General features: G+C 39.9%; 1 protein-coding gene across 1 annotated transcript; it reads right to left on the bottom strand.

Annotated features, from left to right (window-relative positions):
• Positions 1 to 3376: 3376 nt before the first annotated feature.
• Positions 3377 to 22429, bottom strand: PSKH2 (protein serine kinase H2; the record flags this gene model as incomplete). The annotated part of the gene is made up of 3 exons (XM_080801636.1): positions 3377 to 3718; positions 16552 to 17218; positions 22245 to 22429. 3 exons carry the CDS (start codon positions 22427 to 22429, stop codon positions 3377 to 3379), a joined length of 1194 nt encoding a protein of 397 aa, XP_080657762.1.
• Between the last annotated feature and the right edge of the window lie 419 nt (positions 22430 to 22848).

Below are 22848 nucleotides of genomic sequence, written 5' to 3'. Positions count from 1 at the left end.
TATTTTTCACACAAATAAGATCATACTATAATACCCTTCTGCACCTTGCCCTTCCATTTAATACAATAGCATGTCATATAACAAAAGATACAGAGGTACCATGTCATTTTTTTTTAAGATTTTATTTATTTATTTGACAGATCACAAGTACGCAGAGAGGCAGGCAGAGAGAGAGGAAGGGAAGCAGGCTCCCTGCTGAGCAGAGAGCCCGATGCGGGGCTCCATCCCAGGACCCTGGGATCATGACCTGAGCCGAAGGCAGAGGCTTAACCTACTGAGCCACCCAGGTGCCCCTACCATGTCATTTTTAATGTATAGTAGCTCTTTGCTTAAATGTAACGTGCTTTGAGTTCCTCTATTGATGGAAATTTATCTGTGATTCCTGTTTATATAAATACCAATGTTTTATATGCTTTTATACACATGTCTTTGCACACATTGGCAAGAATATGGGTAGAACAAATTCCTAGAAATGCCACTATTAGGTCAGAGGATTGATGCATTTTTAATTTGACTATATTGCTGCCAAACTCTTACCCTCTGAGGTTGAACCAGATCGCACTCCAATCTCTCAATGGAGCATGACACTATCTGCTTTCCTGTAACCTTTCACCAGATGTATTACAGAAATTTTAAACTGCATTAATCTGATAGATGAAAAGTTATTATGTCTTTGTTGTTTTAATGTCCTTCTTTTTAACTGGGAGTGAAATTGAGCATTTTTTCACTTGCTCATTAGTCATTTGGATTTTTATAAACTACCTTTCAAAATATTTGCCCACTTTCCTATTTTTTTAATGACTCTGAGTTCTTTTATAGTAAAGGAAGTAACCCATTGTTTGCCATATGTGGTGCAGTATTACAATTTATAGTGAAAATACTGTTGTCACTAATTACACATTCATATCTATATGTCACATATAATTGTTCCACTTATGAAACCTAAAAGAGAAGAATAAAATAGAAAATTAAGACTGATTTTATAGTTATAGAAAATGTCACTCTAGCATTTTATTATTGTACTTCATTAAACAAATTAAGTGATGTCAACTGATGAATCATTATTTACTATATCCATTCATACGAGTGTCCCTCAGATACACTTAATAGTAATATCACAGTCTTCGTATCACTTTATAAAAATTTACTGTACTAGGGATCAGATCATATATGCCTTGCCTGGAGAATGGAGTTTTAGAGCTTACTTCTTTTTTTTTTTTAATTTTAAAGATTTTATTTATTTATTTGACAGAGAGAGAGAGATCACAAGTAGGCAGAGAGAGAAGAGGAAGCAGGCTCCCTGCCAAACAGAGAGCCCAATGCAGGGCTCAATCCCAGGACCTGAGCCGAAGGCAGAGGCTTAACCCACTGAGCCACCCAGGCACCCCAGAGCTTACTTCTTTTAACACACCATTTATAATTATTCCATGGTAGGTACTTAGGGCTATCAAGGTATTTGATTAAATGGTTCTAGAAGACAGCTGTGATAACCAGAAAGAACTGACAGCCGAAGAATGAAGCAAGATGATCACATACTGTTTTGTGAACTATAGTGTGTGATAAAGGCTAACTGTAGAAAAAAATCACTATTGTCTGATTCCACAGAACTCCCATGTTCCCGTGAATAATGCCCGAATTAAACTGAGTCTCTTATGGATAGAAGAGATATCTCACGATTCTTTTTAAAAAATTTTATTGTAGGGGCACCTGGGTGGCTCAGTGGGTTAAAGCCTCTGCCTTCAGCTCAAGTCATGATCTCAGGGTCCTGGGATCGAGTACCACATCGGGCTCTCTGCTCAGCAGGGAGCCTGCTTCCTCCTCTCTCTCTCTGCCTGCCTCTCTGCCTACTTGTGATCTCTTTCTCTGTGTCAAATAAATAAATAAAATATTATAAAAAAAATTTTTATTGTAAGTACAAACCTAGCTTTTAACAAAATTTTAAGTGTCCAATACATTATCATTGACTTTAAGTACTAGGCTGTACAGCAGATCTCTAGAGTTTATTCATCTTGTTTAATGAAAACCTTATACTCATTAATTAGTAACTCCCCATTTTCCCTCTCCTCGGCCCTTAGCAATGGCCTCTGAGTTTGACTACGTTAGATATCTCATACAAGTGGAATCACGTGGTGTTTGGCCTTCTGGGACTGGCTTCTTAAACTTTAGCATAATATACTCCAGTCCATCCATGTTGTCACATATGGTAGAATTTCCTTATTTTTTAAGACTGAATGGTATTCCATCACATGTGGAGGCCACATTTTCTTTATTCATCTGTTGATAGACATTAAGCTTATTTCCACATATTGGCTTTTGTGACTAGTGCTACAGTGAGCATAGCCTTGCTAATATCTCTTCCACATCATGATTTCAATTATTTTGGACAAATATCCAGAAGTGGAATGGCTAGGTCATGTGGTATTTCTATTTTTAATTTTTTTATTATCCTGCATGTTGCTTTCCACAGTGGCTGCCCCATTTTGCATTCCCACCCAGTGTATCCACATCTCACCAATACTTAAGGTTTTTTGGTTTTCTGATAGTAGCCCCCCTAACAGGTACAGAGATATCATTGGGCATTTGATCTCTTCTTTGGAGAAATATCTATTTAAGTCCTTAGCCCATTTTTAAAATCAGGCTATTGGTTTTTTTACTAATGAGTCTTAGGAGTTTTGGAGATATTTTGGAGATTAACCTCTTATTAGATATGTGGTTTGTAAATATGTTCTCCCATTCCATCAGTTGCCTTTTCATTTTGTTAGTTGTTTCCTTTGCTGTGCAGAAGATTTTTAGTTTGAGATAGTTTCACTGTTTTATTTTTGGTTTTGTTGCCAACTAAGTTTCTCTATATGTTCCATAATTAGCAATTTCTGTTAATAATTGCTGACTAAGTATGAACTTAAGAGGTATTTGTAATTATCTTGTTATTGTAATTTGTAATTATCTTGTTATTGTAATTATCTAGTGATTATTAACACCATACAGTGGTCATAAATATAGTGCAGTAATTTCAGTATCAATACATTTAATTCCTCATTTCTAACTATCACTATGTCCCTGATTCTTCATTTCGTCATTTATACATCCCTTATTCCTATTATCCCCCACTTTACTTAACCCATCAATTCTCAAGATATTTTCTTCATCTATTTCTAATTATATAAACATATTTAGTATTTACTATTTATCTTTCACAGAAGTATATTTTGGGGAATAAATACAGACATAGGAAACGTTACAGACAAAAAATATTTAAAATGAAGGTCTACATTTTCCAGCAATAACCACATGTTCCCAGGTCCATGGAGCTCTCTTAGGTGCTTTAATCCTGAGCAAATGGTCCCTACTGACCTAATGCTATCAGTGTTGATCTGCCTTAAAATTGGTTAAAGTGGTTTTGAAGGTTATCTGTTCCCAAAAGTGCAGACAATGATGATTCCTCTACCCTTGCGTTTCTCATGCTCCGTATGTGCTTTGATTTGTGATAAGAACGTGACCTAGAAGACTGTGCAGACTCAGGACTCTGAGAGGGGAGAGACGCCCTCCGCATGAGGTTCATGGATATGACCCTCTGAAGATTCTTCATGGAAGACCCGGCAGCCCTGGTGATCACCCAGGGATGATCCAGGGCCTGCCCAGCTGACATGCGATGACTAGCCTCGAACATAAGCAATTTGTCTATGAAGTCCTTCGCCAAGTGGGAAATATTTGGCCAAGGCTAGGAAGGAAAAATAGAATAAAATTAATAAAATAAAATTACACAAACACACATAAAGCATCATCTTCTTAATTACATGATTACCACATATCAAACCCAGAAGACTTTTTCAAATAAGCAAGTTAAATGCTATATCATTAAATATATTGGGAACCTGAAAATCCACTTTTGAGAGAGGCAAAAAAAAAAAAAAAAAAATCTATTTGGTGAAAGGAAAAGCCAAACACAAATTGTCTTCCAAATTCTCTGTTCAGTGAAGGAAACTTCCTTTCCAGGAATCTGTCCAGTGTGCTTCAATTAGCAATGCGAGTTCCCACATCCCATTTATGTGGGCTGGACAAGGCAAAGCAGCTGTCGTCCATGAAGTACACCAGCCTCGGGTTAGTATTTACCACACTCTGGTCATCTCCTAGAGTTTCCAGAACTCCAAGAATCGGCTAGAGCGGAAAGTGGAATGGGTTGAGAAATCATCAAATTTTCTCTCCTTTTGAAAGCTTACTCCATACTTAGGATGCCTCCATCTCCCAGCCTCCAGAGAGAAAGGGCAGAACAAAACGGCCCTTCAGGGAAGACGCCTCCTGTTGTGCAGATCCTCAACACACTGGGGGCCGCATTGTTCCCCATTGGGTAGCTCCAAGCGGGATTGGGCATGGAGCATAGATACTGCAGGGTGTGATGTGTACACCAGCTACTTGATGCTTTAGGGATTTGTTCTGGTGACATTTACAGCTTTTGCACTTATTTTAAGTACAATAAGAGCAATTCATGGTGACTCTTGTGAGGATGGAGACAAGAGAGCTGTTGCTTTACACTTGTTTTCTGCATTATCTATTAACACATACCATAGACCAAACAAAACAAAACTGTAGTTCTGTATCCTTTGTCATCTACAAAGCAGAAACATTGACAAAATTACCAGTACATTTGCTGTATCTCAAACATTTTCTGGTTGACATGCGTTTTTAAAAAGTTGCCTCTCCCAAGAAAGATAAGGAAATCCTTACAACCCATTGTCTTTGTCCTTGTGTCAGGAAAAATCAGACTCAATTCAGATGTCACACTCTCCAATCTCTTAACAGTCTATTAACCTAGAATTTGAATCAAAAGAAACCAGTGAAGGAATTGCTCTTTTTTGTTCCTTCAGCTTATTTAGGCAAATGAGATCTGAGAAATACTTATCCCCAAAATAAAATGCATGAAATAAATGAGCACATTTGCCAAATACTCAAAACACAGGGAAAATAAAATGTAAACACCACATGTCTAGACAAAGTACGTCAGTGGCTGACACTCACAATGGCACATCCTTTGCTTTGGCTAGACATCTATTTGGCTCTGGATCCAGACACATTTATCTAGGCTCAAGGTTAAGTTAGATGTCTCTAATGCAACATTATAAGACAAGCAAGTAAATCTTTCTGGAAAATATAAAATATGTGTAGTGAGATTTATGAAGAGCTCATTAAGAAGACCCCCAAATGAATTTACACTTAAAATGCAGTAGCAGAAAAAAGGTAACATAGAAAAAAAGTTCTTCAGCCAAAGTACATTATTTCAACATGGATTAGAAATTATAGGATTGGGGTGCCTGGGTGGCTCAGTGGGTTAAAGCCTCTGCCTTTGGCTCAGGTCATGATCCCAGGGTCCTGGGATCGAGCCCCGCATGGGGCTCTCTGCTAGGTGGGGAGCCTGCTTCTCCCTCTCTCTCTGCCTGCCTCTCTGCCTACTCGTGATCTCTCTCTGTCAAATAAATAAATAAAATCTTAAAAAAAAAAAAAGAAATTACAGGATTCCTGAGCCATAAAGAACAACTGGAGAGTAACTAGAAGTCAATTATATATTACACAGTAGAAAATGACAGGTGTAGGAAAAAATGTCAGAACTATTTATTTTTACCTTCTTAATCTAAAATTTATTTTTGTCTATGTTGTATCAAGTATAAAATAAATTAATATACTATATGTATATATTCTATAAAGGAATACAAATTGAGTGTGCATGTTCATAATTTTTTGACTAATAGAGGTAGATGACCAAAAAACGACTTAGAAGGGCATCTGGCTGACTCAGTCGATAGAGTATGTGATTCTTGATCATGGAGTGGTGAGCTCGAGTCCCACACTGAGCATAGAGATTACTTTAAAAATTTTAAAAAATGATTTGGAGGCTACACATTCAGTCAAGTTCATATCACGGACCAAACCTCACTTGATGACATTATTCAGTCCCTTCACCAGTTTGGACATCCACCTCACCATTCCCACTCTTTACCTTGAAAATTCCTCTGTTCAGCTTTTCTCAGCAGTCTCAAAGAGACACTGCCATCAGTCAGCTGGTTACCCCATCTTAATGTGAAGAAAGACTGGGAGTGAGGCGAGTGAATCTGGATTACAAGGCTGCCCAGCCCTATACAGCTCTGAATATACTCAGTTTCTTCATCAAAAAATGGGCAACATATCTCTTTCACAAGATCGCTATTGGAACCAAAATTAGATCAAGTATGTGAAAAATGGTTTTCGAAATATAAAATATAGGGTAAGCTTTAATTGCTCTTGTTCTTTTACTATTAAATTATAATGAAACTCCTTCAGTTCTTTTGTGGACATATCCACCTACTATATTCAGAGGACTGGAAGATGAAAATTACCTAAAACTTCTCATACTGAGTCCATTTACTATTATCATGATAAATGTGTGTCCTCAAAACAATGTTCTGCATTCAGAGGTAATGAACCAAATAAGAAGAAAGGTAGCAAGACATACAAATGGCTAACGAACACGTGAAAAGATGCTCAACATCACTCATCATCAGGAGAATACAAATGAAAACTACAATGAGACATCACCTCACACCTGTCAGAATGGCTAAAATTAACAACCCAGGAAACAATAGATGTTGGCGAGAATGTGGAGAAAGGGGAACCCCTTACACTGTTCGTGAGAATGCAAGCTGGTACAGCCACTTTGGGAAACACTATGGAGCTTCCTCAAAAAGTTAAAAATAGAACTACTCTCCAATCCAGCAATTGCACTAAGTATTTACCCAAAGGTTACAAAAATACTGATTTGAAAGGATACATGCACCCAATGTTTATAGCAGCATTACCAACAAGAGCCAAATTTTGGAAAGAGCCCAAGGGTCCACTGACCAATGAAGAGGTAGTATATGTATACAATGAAATATTACTCAGAAATCAAAAAGAATGAACCCTTGCCATTTGCAATGATGTTGATGGAGCTAGAGTGTATTATGTTAAGCAAAATAAGTCAGTCAGACAAAGACAAATACCACATAATTTTTCATTCATATGTGGAATTTAAGAAACAAAACAGATGAACATTGGGGAAGAGAAAAGAAAGAGACAAATCATAAAACAGACTCTTAACTGTAGAGAAGAAACTGAGGGTTGATGGAGGGAGGATGGGGGATGGGCTAAGTGGGTGATGGGCATTAAGGAGGACACTTGTGATGAACAGTGGGTGTTACATGTAAATGATGTATCACTAAATTCTAGTACTGAAACTAATGTTACACTGTATTTTAACTAACTGGAATTTAAATAAAAACTTCAAACTACCAAAAAAAAAAAAAAAAGTAGCACTAGGGGAGCCTGCATAGCTCAATGGGTTAAAGCCTCTGCCTTAGGCTCAGGTCATGATCCCAGGGTCCTGGCATTGAGCCCCGTGTCGGGCTCTCTGCTCATCAGGGAGCCTGCTTCCCCCCACCCCCCGCCTGCCTCTCTGCCTGCTTGTGATCTCAGTTTATCAAATAAATAAATAAAATCTTTTTTAAAAAAAAGGAAGCTAAATACTACAAACACATGCAAAAGCATACACAGAATATACACAGTTCCTAAAAATTCTAGATGCAACATCTCAAATTTTAAGGATTATAATTAATGTTAAAATTTGCTAAATATAGAGCTTACTGAAATACAGGGTAATAATTATTGATGGATTTAATTATAGAGTTTTCAGAAAACTACAAATATCTATTTTTAAGTGAATGGATAAGCTATCATTCAAATTCTTTGGCTAAGAGCACTCTAAGTAGCATTTATCTCCTTAAAAATAGTAGCTTTTAGGGGCACCAGCTGGCTCTGTCAGAAGAGTATGTGACACTTGCTCTCGAGATGGTGAGTTCAAGCCCCCCACTGGGTGTGGAGTTTACTAAAAAAATTAAATAAATAAAAATTTTTCTTAAGTTTTTAAATAGTAGCATTTATTATGAAACTTCTACTAGGGGCACCTGGGTGGCTCATTTGGTTAAGCATCCAATTCTTGGTTTCGGCTCTGGTCATGATCTCAGGGTCCTGGAATCAAACCCCGTGTAGGGCTCTGCACTCAGCCCAGTGTCTGCTAGAGATTATCTCCCTCCCCCCCTCTCTGCTCCTTCCCCTGCTCACTCTCTCTCTCTTTAAAATAAATAAAATCTTGAGAAACAACAATAACAACAATAACAGAAAACAAAAACAAACAAACAAAAAAACTTCTACTGATGACAGTTCTCTGACTAGCATTTCTCTTCCCTTGAACTTTAGTGTAGGGCCTTGGTAGGACTTCATTTAAGCTCTGCAATTAAATTTTATGTAAATGTGCCCCAAAGTACCAATGAACTCTCTATAACTTTATTACTTGAGACCGGGAAAATCACTCTTCCTTCTATCAGAAAGCAGGAGATTCTGTACATCATTATGTTATAAATATTTAAAATTTAAAATGTTTTCTTCCCAATCTAAGAGCAGACTTTAAGTTGTTTTATCTTTGCCAAAGCTGAAATTGTTCAAAGACAAAGCTAATTATGTCAGAATGCTATATCCATTGGGGCATTTGTAAAACCTGGGAAAAGTCAGGAGATATATACAAGTTTATTACAGGTAACATCAAATTAAAAAATAGAAAAAGAACCAATTAATCATATACCAGGCTCATAAAGAAAATAGTTTTGTGAGCTAAGGGGTTCTTGACATAAGAGAAAGGATGCTTCCAGTTTTTCTTATAAGGAAAACACTGAAATTTAAAGAGGATTTGACAAAGCCTAATTTGTTTGCATACCTACCATATTTCAAAGCACTCAAGGTTAAAAAGAGATGTGTTCAATATTCTTCAAAAAATTAACAAATAGGGGCGCCTGGGTGGTTTAGTGGGTTAAAGCCTCTGCCTTCGGCTCAGGTCATGATCCCAGGGTCCTGGGATTGAGCCCCTCATCAGGCTCTCTGCTCAGCAGGGAGCCTGCTTCCCTCTCTCTGCCTTCCTCTCTGCCTACTTGTGATCTCTCTTTCTGTCAAATAAATAAATAAAATATTTTTTAAAAAATTAACGAATAAAAAGTAGTAGAAGAAGAACATAATAGCAACAAAAAATTCAATTGGCCTTTGAAACCCACCATATATAATATGTTCTTCTATATATTATATTAGAACGAGTTCCTATTATAAACCCTATAAGCCAGAACATAAACAATATAAGCATAACATTAAAATAATTATTTCTCGGTTAGCAAGAGCTTTACACAAATAGTTCTTTTCTCTTCAACTCCATGAATTCTACTGATGATATCAAAGTCAAAAAGTGCAACTTAATCAAGAAAACAGGTATCTACTTTCCACTCTAATCACTACCCCTTATACCAGAGGTAACATCTACATAGTGAAATGAACGTGGTCTCAATTCCAAGAAGCACTCAGTGTGCTTGAGTTAAAGGCAAGACAGTATATACTTGTACAGTTTAAGTCAGAGACAAGATGAAGGAAGTGATAAGCAGAAAATGAAATATATTATGAGAGATTTTATAACCATTAAAATTATTTTCTGTAAAACTTTTAAAGTAAAAATATCACTGAAAAAGTTGAGCACCACATTTTTGTGAGCATAAGTTTTTTAAGAACTAAATCACAGGAATGGGAACCAAGTTACAAGAATTATGACCTAACTAAAATGTGGTTCATTTCATTATTGAAATTCTAGTCGTGATGAAAAGAGAATAAAAGGGGATTAGGGAACCAGATCTTCTGCTCTCCTTTCCCCTTTTCCTACTTAATAACCTGAATAGGAAAGAAATAGAGCAAAGAAAAAATAAGAGAAATTAATGGCGATAAGGATACAGAAAGAAAATTGGGGTCATGGCTGGTGAGTAAAATTCATCAGATCTATTCCTTCTAAGGGAGTGCATCAGCAAATTTTTCCTACCAGTATGGCAATCACAGGTACCTGGGGACCATTTTCTATCAATATCTATATGGAATTTTAATTTTTTTTATTTTTTTCATTTATTTTTTTTCCATGTGGGATTTTTAAAAAATATGTTTTTAATACCAGTGTTTATCTTTGCTGGGTAGCAAATATGGTTATAAGACTCATTTTATTATCAACTTTTTTCACATCAAAAAAGATTACTGTGATACAGTGCAGTATAATTAGACAGTAATACATGATTTCCAACTCATGGGCAAGAATGTGTACTTTTTACTAGCATTAAAATGTTAATACCTCACTTTTCTCACTATTCCATTTAAAGGATGAAAAAGGTATATTTGGCACTGTAATATATATATTTATATATATTTATACATAATAGTTTATGTAAAATTCAAACTTGTATTCCCACTGTTCCGCAACAGAAAGAGCTAATGCATACATAGCCCTATGTATTAATATGTGAAACTATTCTAAGCACGTGACATCTTTTAGCTCATTTGATCTTCACAACAACCTGTTAGGTAAACACTATCATTATTACTGTTTCACAGATGAAGGAACTTAGATACAGAGAAGTTAAGAAACATGCCCAAAGTTACACAGTTAGTAAGTGGCAGAGCCAGGAAAGGATCCAGCCAGCATTGCTCCAGATCATGCCCTTAACCAGGACGCTGCACTCCTTTACAAAATACCCGCATAAATATACACTCACCTACACATAATGCTCTAAAATTCTTGTTTTTTACTACTATGCAACATATTCCCCTTTATGAGCTTTTGCGTATGTTGTTCTACTGGGAATGTGCCAATCTCCCTTTCAGAAACTTTTTTTTTTAGTATTTTTTTAAAGATATTTATTTATTTATTTGACAGACAGAGATCACAAGTAGGCAGAGAGGCGGGGGTGGGGGGTGGGGAAGCAGGCTCCCTGATGAGCAGAGAGCCCGATGCAGGGCTTGATATCAGGACCCTTGATCCCAGGACCCTGAGATCATGACCTGAGCTGAAGGCAGAGGCTTAACCCACTGAGCCACCCAGGCACCCCTCCCTTTCAGAAAGTCTTACCCCTCCTCCAAGACACAGCACAAATGTCCTCTCCTTCATGAAATCTGACCCAAATTTCCTAACCAGTAAGAGGCTATCTTCCCTTGTTCCATGGACTTTGCACCTTTGTTCCTACATGTATCAAAGCACTTTGAAGAGATACATAAGAATACTTGGTCTCTCGGGCACCTGGGTGGCTTAAGCATGTGACTCTTGATTTTGGCTCAGATCGTGATCTCAGGGGTGTGAGATTGAACCCCACGTCGGGCTCCATGCTCAGCAGGGAGTCTGTTTGAGATTCTGTCTCCCCTGGCTTCTCATCCCTGTTCTCTCTCTCCCTCTCTCTCTCTCTCTCATTCAGATAAATAAATCTGAAGAAGGAGGAGGAGGATGAGGAAAAGGAGGAAGAAGAAGAGGAGGAGAAGGAGTAGAAGGGGGGGAGGAGGAGAAGGAGGAGAAGGGGAGGAAGAAGGAGACAACGACGACGACGACAACCTGGTCTCTCAGAAAAGATTACTTGAGCCCACAGAGCAGGGACACTGAGCATTTTCACGTGGGGATTCCCAGAGCTAAGCATGATTCCTGGCTGAAGGAAGTCCAGATAAGAAGGAGGGTGGAGACCTCCGAAGGATGCTTTCCAACAGTCTCTGGGAGAAACGGTGGATGAGTCTTACTCTCTCCAGCATGAGCCCTGCCACCAAGCTGAAAGGCCATCATGATGGTATTGGTAATCAAAAAGATAAGTAAAGGCCTCCTTCACACAGTAGACACAGGGTTTCTTTTTTCTTCACCATGTGCTGTGTCTTTCTAGCCTGGTTGCCTCTCAGGCAGGTGGAAAGGGGAACTCCTACCCCTACTCTGCAAAGCCCAGTGAGTAGAGTAAATGTACCCTTCCAAACCACCCTAACATTCCAGAATGAATCTAATAAATTTAACAACTGAAGATATTAGTTACCTAAAATCCACCTTACTCACCAAAGATACAAATGTAGTGATCCGAAGGGGCATCTGAATCCCAACATTTATAGCAACAATGTCCACAATAACCAAGTCATGGAAAGAGCCCAGATGTCCATCAACAGATGAATGGATAAAGAAGATGTGGTTTATATATATAATGGAATACTACTCAGCCATCAAAAAAATGAAATCTTGCCATTTGCAACAACATGGATGGGACTAGAGGGTGTTAGGCTAAGCGAAATAAGTCAATCAGAGAAAGACAATTATCATATGATCTCACTGATATGTGGAATTTAAGAAATAAAACAGAGGATCATAGAAGAAGAGAGAAAAAATAAAACAAGATGAAATCAGAGATAGACAAATGATAAGAGACTCTTAATCCTTAATCATAGGAAACAATCTAAGGGTTGCTGGAGGGGAGTTGGGTGGAGGGATGGGGTAACTCTGTGATGGACATTAAGAAGGGCACATGATATAATGAGCACTGGGTATTATATAAGGCTTCTTCCTCTGAAACTAATAATTCATTATATGTAAATTAATTGAAATTAAATTAAAAACCAAAACCAAAAAATTAAAATAAATAAATAAATAAAGTCCCTTACTATAATAATCTTAAAATTTGTATTCTATGCTCAATGCAGTTATAGTTGAGATACATTTATTCATGCAGTTATAAACCAGAATCTCTTAATTTTTTAAAAGCAATTATTTTTCTTAAATGCATTCTCTATACTTAACTCTTCATGATATCTTATTGGATATAAGGGAGAAAATATGATATAGTCCTAGCCTTCAAAGAGTCAACAATGTCTTAGAAAGATGACATACAGATTAAATGTCAAAACAAAAGAAATTTATTATAATCCTAAACACTATTCAGAAAAAGGAAAGAATAACACAAGTGGAATGGTCATCAAAGCTCCATGAGAAGTAATATATTTCACACCAAAATCAAGAGGTATTAAACATTAATATTATAGCTAATTTTTTTGCTTATACATGGTTGGAGTCAGTATATATCTGCCAGGTGTCTACAAAATATTTTCTATAAATAATAAACATCATTCCTCTTCATCATAAGAGATACAACACTTAAATCTCTGGAAGTTTTGTCCCATTTATTGCACTTCTTCACCTGACTTCTAGAGAAAAGAAGTGATTCCCACAATGTGTCATACTTGGAATTTTAGTTATAGACAAAAGAACTTTGTTTTTTCTTTTTAAGATTTTTTATTTATTTATTAGACAGAGAGAGATCACAAGTAGGCAGAGAGGCAGGCAGAGAGAGAGAGAGAGGAGGAAGCAGGATCCCCACTGAGCAGAGAACCCGATGTGGGACTCGATCCCAAGACCCCTGAGATCATGACCTGAGCCAAAGGCAGAGGCTTAACCCACTGAGCCACCCAGGCACCCTAAACAAAAGAACTTTAATGAACAACCCACAATGGGATCCCTGGGCAGATCAGTTGTTTAAATGCCTGCCTTCGGCTCAGGTCATAATCCCGGGATCCTGGGATAGAGGTCCGCATAGGGCTCCTGGCTCAGAAAAAACAAACAAACAAAAAAGAACCCACCTTTATCTGACAGTTCTGCAGGTCAAAATGGGTGTAACAAGCTAAAATCAGGTATCAGCGGCGCTGCCTCCTAGAGGCTCCAGGGGACAGTTCTTTCCTTGCCTTTTCCCATTTCTAGAGGGTGCACAGGCTCCCTGGTGCATGGCCCCTTCCTCCATCTCCAAAGCAAATCATTCCAACCTATGTTCCCTTCATCACATCTCCTCTACCTTTGACTCTCCCACCTACCTACTGTAAGGGCCCTAGTGATCACACTGGGTTCATCCGGATAATCCAGGATAATCTCTCCATCTCAAGATCCTTAGTTTAGTCACATCTGCAAATTCTTTTTTGCATGTAAGGTGGCCCATCTACGGATTCTGGGTATTAGGGTAGGGACATTTGGGGGGAGCTAGCATTCTATCTACCACACCTATGCTTCCAGAATTGAAGGTTACCCCGGTATATAAATAAAATTGGTGCGTTTACAAATTAGTATGCTTGTTAATAAGTGGCAGGTATACAATAATATGACAGAGAGAACATGATGATAGGCTTTTCTAAGTCTATCAATCTGCTACCCTGACATTATGGACTGAATGTTTGTATCCTTCTGAAATTCATATGTTGAAGCCCTAATCCCTAGTATCATTATATTTAGAGCTGAGGCCTCCAAAGGAGTAATTAAGTTTTTAAATGAGGTCATAAGGGAGGGGTCCTGATCTGATGGGATTAGTGGACTTTTAAGGGAGACACCAGAGTTCCCTCCCTTTCTCCCTCTCTGCCTCTTTCTACTCCATCTCTCTCCCCCCACACACACGAAAAGTAAGTCACATGAGCACACCATGAGATGGCAGCTGCCTACAAGCCAAGAGAAGAGGCCTCATAATGAAACCTACCTTGTTGGCATCTTGATCTTGGACTTCTCAGCCCTTAGAACTGTGAGAAATAAATTTCTATTGTTTAAGTCATCCAGTCTGTGGTATTTTGCTATGGTAGCTTGAGATGGCTAAGACCCTTTATAATACTATAAGAGAATATGAATATGATAGACATGGGTGCCTAACAAACACAGGAAAGAAAGCCAAGGGGATATTAACCCAGTATTACAAGCATCCGCAATCCTACTCTGTTGCATGTTGTCTGAAGTTACAAATAGGCACTTCTTCAAGAAGCAGAGATTGACCATGGAGACAATGTCAGTGCTCCATCCAGACCCTAGCCCCTCTTTTCTGTATGTACACACACCCCCTTCCTTGGGAGTGCTTTCCTTCTAAAAGCCAACACCTTATTGTTGTTGTTGTTGTTGTTGTTGTTGTTGTTGTTTTTCTCAGTGACCACCCTGGGGCTCCTGGAGCCACTTGCCTTTGATCCCCAAAGAATGTAAAAATTTACCACCAGCTCCCTACCATCATCACCCCCATTGACTAACAAAGAGTGATAGGTATGAAAATCCAGCTTGCCTGCCTCAGGTTGGAAGAATGCTGAAGAATCCTTCCCTGCAAGATGAGGCTTACCTTTATGGCTCTGGCCTCCTCATCTTCCCTGTCCTCCTCGCCCACACTCCCTTACCTGTCTTCCTGGGAGTCTACCCTTACTTTGCTGGATCTAGTATTATTTCATTAGATTCTTAGAAATGGAATTACCAGAACAAAATTTGTAAACTTTTAAAAGTTCTAGATGCATAATTTAATTTCAAACTGCATCCCAAGAAATCTATAAAATTTGCCCTCTACCAACAGTGAATGAGATGGTTGATCTCTTAACAATAATGAGCAGAGTTGAAGTGCTTTTTTTAAATCTTTTTTATTTCATTTTTTTTAGAGACTTTGTTTTCATTTGTATTTTTTGGTTATTAGTGAGGCTAGACATCTTTTAAACTTTTAATAGTCAATGGTACTACATTGTCTATGAATTCTCCCCATCCTTTCCTACTTCCTCATGTAAGTCTTAGGTCTCCATTACCAGTTTAGATGAGTTTTTTTAAAAATGTACATATGTACAATAAGATATTAAAGCTTTTATCAAAGTATAGAAAATACAATATTTAAATTAGTTATTTAGCTTTTGATTTTGCTTAAGATGTTTATATATAGATGTTATCCCTTAAGTAGCTATAATCAAACTATCAATATTTTTCTTCATGACAAAAAGAACCTTTCATAGTTGAACATATATTTGGTCACTTGCTGAATATGAAATGAATTTCCCCTTTTGTCAAGCTTCCCACACACAAGCATCAACAACTTTCCTTCTCTACCCAAAACAAGAAGAAGTGAACACATTCATAAACATTGGGAGTTCCAAGTTTAAACAATTGATAAATATTTTACACAAGCTATGAGGTTAAACATTTCACTAAGGAAACATTATATTACAGAAAGGTCTTGGATCATCTAGACTCAAGGCAGAAAATCTCTCACCAGACACCCAAGCGTCATGCTGAGCTTCTGAGTACACATCAGTCTACTCAGCTGATGAAAGAAAAACTACAAACTCCCTTGTCTACTTATCAATGTCATGTGCTAACCACAGACAACTCAGTAACACAGGCTCTTGCTACCTTGAGACCAATGGCTCTCAGCCAGGGGTGATTCTGCCCCACAAGGGACATTTAATAATGTCTGGAGACAATTTTTGTTAGCACAACTTGAGGAAGGTGTTGAATCTAGTGTATTTACTAGATATCCAACACCTACCAGTATCTACCAGTAATGTATGGAGGGTGGAGTAGAGGCCAGGGCTGCGGCAAAACACCCTGCAATGCACAGGACACCCCCACTCCCATCCCCTTCCCCCCAACTCACCCCCCCCCCCCGCTCCATAAAGAATCACCCAACCTGTCTCTCCTGCCCCGCCCCCACCCCACAACCTCACCAACCTCACTGTATGGCTCTGGGCATAACACATACCCTCCAGAACTTGTGAGTAATAAATTACTAAATCTTATTTTTGTTCAAGGTTTAAAAAAAAAGACTCATCCAGCCCTAAATGTCAACTAAATGTCAATAGTGCTGAGGTTGAGAAACTATACTAGGCTAACTCAATAGGAGTAAAATTACTTCTTACCTCTCCTGTGTAATTATATTTGCCCTTCAGAATCTTCCTGTAAAGTCTTGTATGGCTTTCATCATCAAAAGGCAGGACTCCGCTAAGTAAGACATATGTGATTACGCCAAGAGCCCACATGTCCACTGCACTGGTATATGGCTTCCTTAGCAAAATCTCGGGGGCTATATACTCTGGGGTCCCACAGAGTGTCCTCATCGTCCAGTCTCCACTTTTGTTCCCAGAGTGTGCCAAACCAAAATCTGTGATTAAAATTTTCGACTCAGCCCCTGGATGATAATATAAGAGATTTTCAGGTTTTAGGTCCCTGTGAGTTATTCGCAAGGCATGCAGATACCTGATGCCATCAGCAACCATCTGGAGAATTCTGACAGCATCCTGCTCTGTAAAGGAGCCCTGAGTCATGAGTCGGTCCAAGAGCTCTCCTCCTGTAGCCAACTCCATCACCATGTAAACTCGATCTTGGGCCTCAAAGATCTCCACGAGCTGAACAATGTAGCGGTGTCTAACCCGCCTCAGGATGGTGAGCTCGGATTCACATGCTTCCCGGCCTTCCCTCACTCTGGTTTCCACCACTTTTATTGCAAAAGGTTTCTTGGTGGTCTTCTGCTCCACCCTGACGACTTTGCTGAAACTGCCTGTCCCAATTAGAGCCTTGATGTCGTATCTACCGGGAAGAAAAGCCAAATCTGTTATCCTCTGGAGGGAAGATTCTTAAAATTACCAAAGTTGGCGCTTTCTATCATCTCTTTTTATTTTTACATCCCCCCAGCTGACTCCCTTACTCATTGTTGCTTAATTGTATTTCTTATTTTTGAAAGCCTCCCCAGATTCTTCTTTGAAATGGAGGTAAGTGATATAGAAGTAATTAGTTGGTGGAAAGGTAACTCTTAAGACAACAGTCTTAATAACAGCAACTACCATTTATTATACATTTATCGTGTGCCAGAAAATTTATTTTTTTTAAAGATTTTATTTATTGATTTGACAGAGAGAGAGATCACAAGTAGGCAGAGAGGCAGACAGAGAGAGAGGGGGAAGCAGGCTCCCTGCTGAACAGAGAGCCCGATGCGGGACTCGATCCCAGGACCCTGGGACCATGACCTGAGCCGAAGGCAGAGGCTTTAACCCACTGAGCCACCCAGGCGCCCAGAAAATTTATTTTTTGAAAAAAATTCTAATTACAATATCCCTATTGGCTAACATAATACTATCTCCCTTTACAGATGAGGAAATTAAGAATCACAAAAATTAAGTGATTTTCCAAGGTCACAGAGATTGTGGTTAAAATGGATAGTATTTAAATCCCACCCCTTCACAGGTGTTTTACCTACTGAGTGCCCATGCCCTATCTTCGCCCACAGTAGCACCTTGATAGATAAACACCGATAAAATAAACACATCAGGTGGGGACAGTGTTACAGTCACAGTTTTCTCCCAGCTATCCCCCTGCACTTGCAATTTCTACACAAGAAACAGAATTTTAACATGGGATATATGTCAATGTATAAAGTTATTCTCTCTCTCTCTCTGGGAAAGGCCAAGAGGTCAGCTAGGATTTCAAAGACTGGTGATGTTAAACTTGAATTATCTGTGTAAACGCCTATGTCAATTTGAGAATTCTATCAAGTTCAACCCTCTATTTAAGAAATGTTGAGAAAGAGGCGCCTGGGTGGCTCAATTGGTTAAGCCTCTGCCTTCGGCTCAGGTCCTGATCTCAGGGTCCTGGGATTGAGCCCCGCATCGGGCTCTCTGCTCAGTGGGGCGCCTGCTTCCTCTTCTCTCTCTGCCTGCCTCTCTGCCTACTTGTGATCTATCTCTCTCTCTGTTGAATAGATAAATAAAATCTTTAAAAAAAAAAAAAGAAAGAAAAAAAGTTGAGAAAGCGCTCCACTTAGAATCGTGATTTTACAGCTGGAAAGAATATTAGAGAATGACTTACTCCAACCCCTCATTTGACAAATGAAGAAATTTCAAGAGCCGGTTAGGTTGGTTGTTTAAATTCTACAGTGAGGATGAGAACCCAGGTCGCCTTACTTTTATTGTAATTTGCTGCTCTTCTGCTTTGTTAAAACTTCTCCCTGGAAAGGATGCCAGCAAGTGGAACGTGCTCTGGGAGTATGTAGGGAAAGGTAACGCTTTCAGTTACATACTCAGTAACAGAGATTCAAATGCAAACATCAATCTGTGCTGAAAATAGCCTTACTTCTTTTCGCTGAGTTTATTCTTCCAGAATTCTTCCCTCTACCTATCTGTTCCTTATAGTCCTGTGCTTCCTGAATAAAAGTGTCATTTGGCTGGACCAGCTTACAGAAAACAGCTTTGTTCTATACAGTGCATTTAATTTTCTGGCCAATTACTTTATCAAAACAGATAGCAATTTACTCATCTTAAGTGGATTCTGTCACCTCTTCTCTTTCCAACTTTGCTTTTTTATTCACATGCACTTTCAGGTTGATTTTGAAGATAATCACAGGCATTTCAAATTCTGTTACTTTGCAGACCAGCCAAAATTTACATTTACCTTTAATGGAGATGAAAGCACTTTGCAAATACTAATTTATCACTATGCCTTCAAAACTGCAGGCAAATTCATTTGCTCATGAAATTAATCATCAGATATCAGATGAATTACCATCTCTGAGGAACTACACTCTTTTGTTTAAAGAAAAGGAGCTTTATTCAGTACTGCTAAGGGACCTTCATACACCAAATACTTGAAGAAAAAAAAAATGCTAGTAATTTGGCACTGAAGGGAACAGTAGGCTTTAAGCCAAAATGTAGAGTAGTAGAAATAAATGGTTTCAGATTGAATAACCAATGTATCATAACAAATTCCTATAACTGCAGCCTTGCTTGTGATCCCATGATGGCCATGGATGGTGACTATTTTTATGATTTGAGTGGCTATATCTTCTGCAGCGCCTGGCACAGAGCACAGAGCAATAAATGTTGAATGAACGAATCACTCATTGAATACATATTATTTCCAAGTGATCACATATATTTTGAAAACATTAAGGATCAAATCAAGCATTAGAGAAGGCATTTACAAGGCCATGCCATTCCTTCCCCTTCCACTGCTCCACTTCTCCCCACCGCCCAACAGGGCAGCCTCAACATTACTTTTGTAGGTGGTGCAATTTTACATCACCCTCAAAACTGAAATTACTTTAACTACAGCTGCTACAAACCGGGAATTTTTTCAACGTGTATAAAAAAATGAAAGCCAGAGGGGCGCCTGGGTGGCTCAGTGGGTTAAGCCGCTGCCTTCGGCTCAGGTCATGATCTCAGGGTCCTGGGATCGAGTCCTGCATCTGGCTCTCTGCTCAGCAGGGAACCTGCTTCCCTCTCTCCCTCTCTCTCTGCCTGCCTCTCTGTCTACTGTGATCTCTCTCTGTCAAATAAATAAATAAAATCTTTAAAAAAAAAATGAAAGCCAGAAACAATAGTAATATCACAACCTGTTTGATAGAAGCAATTGAGAAAGGGCATATAGTCAGATTTAAATTCTATTGTCTCTATTCTGCAAGAGTTCTAAGTGGGTCACAATGGAGAAGAAAGACACCTGTATTCTAGACTCAATTCTGTCACTAACTTGGGCAAGTCACTTAATCTTTTGGGACTTAACTCCTCATCAGGTAAGGAGCCTTGAGTTAGTCACTAGGGCCCTTACAATGTTGTGACCCTCCGCCTCTATGACCCCTTCACACTCTAAAGGACTGGGACTACCCTGCAGATGGAGGTTATGAGAATAGATAAGACTGGGCCACAGCAACCTCATTCTCTCTGGCTATGGATGACCAGAGATGCCATCTAACCAATTCAGTCATGATAAGATCCCATGTCCATTCTGATTCAAGTTCAATTGGATCAGCCAACTTTGTCTCTAAGCTTAGCAGCTACTGGACTAATCTAAAATGTTTCCTTGTATTAGAAGTTCCCCAGTAGGCTGGGAAGTGGCTCTACACAGACTGTGTTCACAGCACTGCAGTAAAGTAAGCAGATCATTTGAGGGTTAGAAATGTCCCTGAGGGGCCACCTGGGTGGCTCAGTGGGTTAAGCCTCTGCCTTTGGATCAAGTCATGATTTCAGGGTCCTGGGATCGAGCTCTGCATTGGTGCTCAGCAAGGAGGCTGCTTCCCCCCACCCCCACCCCCACCCCCCGCTGCTCTGTCTACTTGTCATCTTTCTCTCTCTCTGTCAAGTAAGTAAATAAATAAAATCTTTAAAAAAAGGGGGGGGGGAATGTCCCTGAGAAGCCAGATGAGCCACCCACCACTGTATCCCACCAAGCCCTGCAGAGTGGAAGAGGACTTCATGATTTCCTTCCTCTTTATGGCCAACATGGTATGTTCTGAGGAAGGTAGTTGTCAGGTCCAACCAACCTGTCATCCTCGCTCATTTCTTACAGGGAGTCAGCTAGGTCTTTTTTTTTTTTTTTTAATTATTTTTATTTAGTTGACAGAGATCACAAGTAGGCAGAGAGGCAGGCACAGAGAGAGGAGGAAGCAGGCTACCCACTGAGCAGAGAGCCCAATGATGCCCATGCCGAGCTTGATCCCAAGATGCTAGTATCATGACCTGAGCCAAAGGCAGAGGCTTAACCCACTAAGCCACCCAGGCACCCCAAGTCAGCTAGGCCTTATGTGTGCCTTAGGAAGACAATAAAAAATAATGCACTAATATCTCAATACAGACTTGTGTCATGCACTGTGCACCACAATTTGCATATATTACGTCAATTATCCTCACAACAATTGTATGGGGTAGATATTATTATTATTCCCACTTTACTGAGGCAAAAACTGAGGAAGGAGAAAGGCTAAGGAACATTCTCAACCACACATGATAAAAGACACAAGAGTGGATTACAAGTCTGGCTGATTCAAAGACTTGTTTCTATTCTATGATTTATGGTCTCCTTTTCAAGAATGTGGTAAAGATCCTTCACAAATATGCCTGTTTGGTCCCAGCCCCAACATATTTGTGGCAAGGCCCCCATCAGACCTGTGGGGGGTGGGAGGCCTTCCTCCTTCCCCAGCTCTGAGGTCAGGGATTCCCTCCCCTTCCTTGCTCCTGTTCCCCCTCTATTTTCAGTCTGGAATTTTCCTAATCCTCTGTCCTCCCTGCTCAGAGGTGTCAAAGAGAATTTGTCCCAACACTTGCTAAAAACAGTGGAAATGACTTTATTCCAGACTATTACAACTGGAGTCAAAACTATTGCAGTAGGGAAGAGAGACTGACTTCAACTCTGTTGAAACAAAAGGCAAGAAAGTACTCAGCACTGGGCAAGCTAGCATAAAAGTCCTAGAGGAACTTAGTGGGGGGCTGGGGCAGGGCGGGGAGGGGAGATTGGTACACGTGACTCGGCCACCTGTGTTTGCTAATTAGTGCTTAGGGAAGTTGGGCTTCTGCCTTCCCACAGAAACTGGGAGAAAGCAGCCTCCTGATCACATTTCAAAGGGATGGCCCCCTAGTCCTTGGGAAAGACATTCCTAGGTTGTAGAAGACTTACATCTCAAAGAGGCAGAGAAAGCAGGGACATCAAGGACCTGTCATCTGAAAGAAGGCTGTCTAAGGTTTAATCAAGCTGGGGGGAACATTAAGGCCATCTTGATGGGTGCTTGGTTTATCTTCCTCAACCCAGTCCCAGGCCATCCCCTTTGCCACTGCTTTACCTGGCGCTTTACCTGGCAAGGACACGGGGATCGAACCTGGCGCGGAAGTGGGCCACCTGCATCCTCCGAGCCGCCTCGGACACCGCCTCAGGCCCGGGTCCTACGCCTCTGGAGTTGCCCTGGCCTTGACCCTCCTGCTTGACCGGGGCCAGCACAGGCGGCCCTGGGACCACCTTGGTGCTCACACCGCAGCCCATGCCTTCTCTGCTCTGGAGAGGGGCCAGGGGGCCGGGAACTGTAGGTGGGGCTGAGCGGTTTTCCCCCGCTGGAGCTTGGGGGTGGTGGGCGGAGAGGGACGAAGGACAGATCAGGTCCACCCCCAGGGCCGGCTTAGAAAGAAACCCCACTGTGGATCTTTGTAGGAAAATAACTTTCAAAGGGTCCCGCTGCCATGAGGCCACCTTGATGGTCACTGACCACTTACCTTGTGTAGAGTTTGACCTGGTAAAAGCAAAGCAGACAGAGAAAAGGCAGGAGCCTCTCAAGCCTCGGCTTAATTCTCTGGGCCTTAGTTTTCTCATCTGAAGATGTGAACATAAAAAATTCTATGAGCCAATGAAGGATATCATCTCCTTCATATCATATCATCTCCTTCATCATCCCATCCTAAAGAATC

The sequence above is a fragment of the Martes martes genome (assembly GCF_963455335.1).
Source record: "Martes martes genome assembly, chromosome: 4".
Lineage (NCBI taxonomy): Eukaryota > Metazoa > Chordata > Mammalia > Carnivora > Mustelidae > Martes > Martes martes.
The sequence above is the reverse complement of the archived record's forward strand: the minus strand, read 5'-3'. Positions and strand labels throughout refer to the sequence as shown.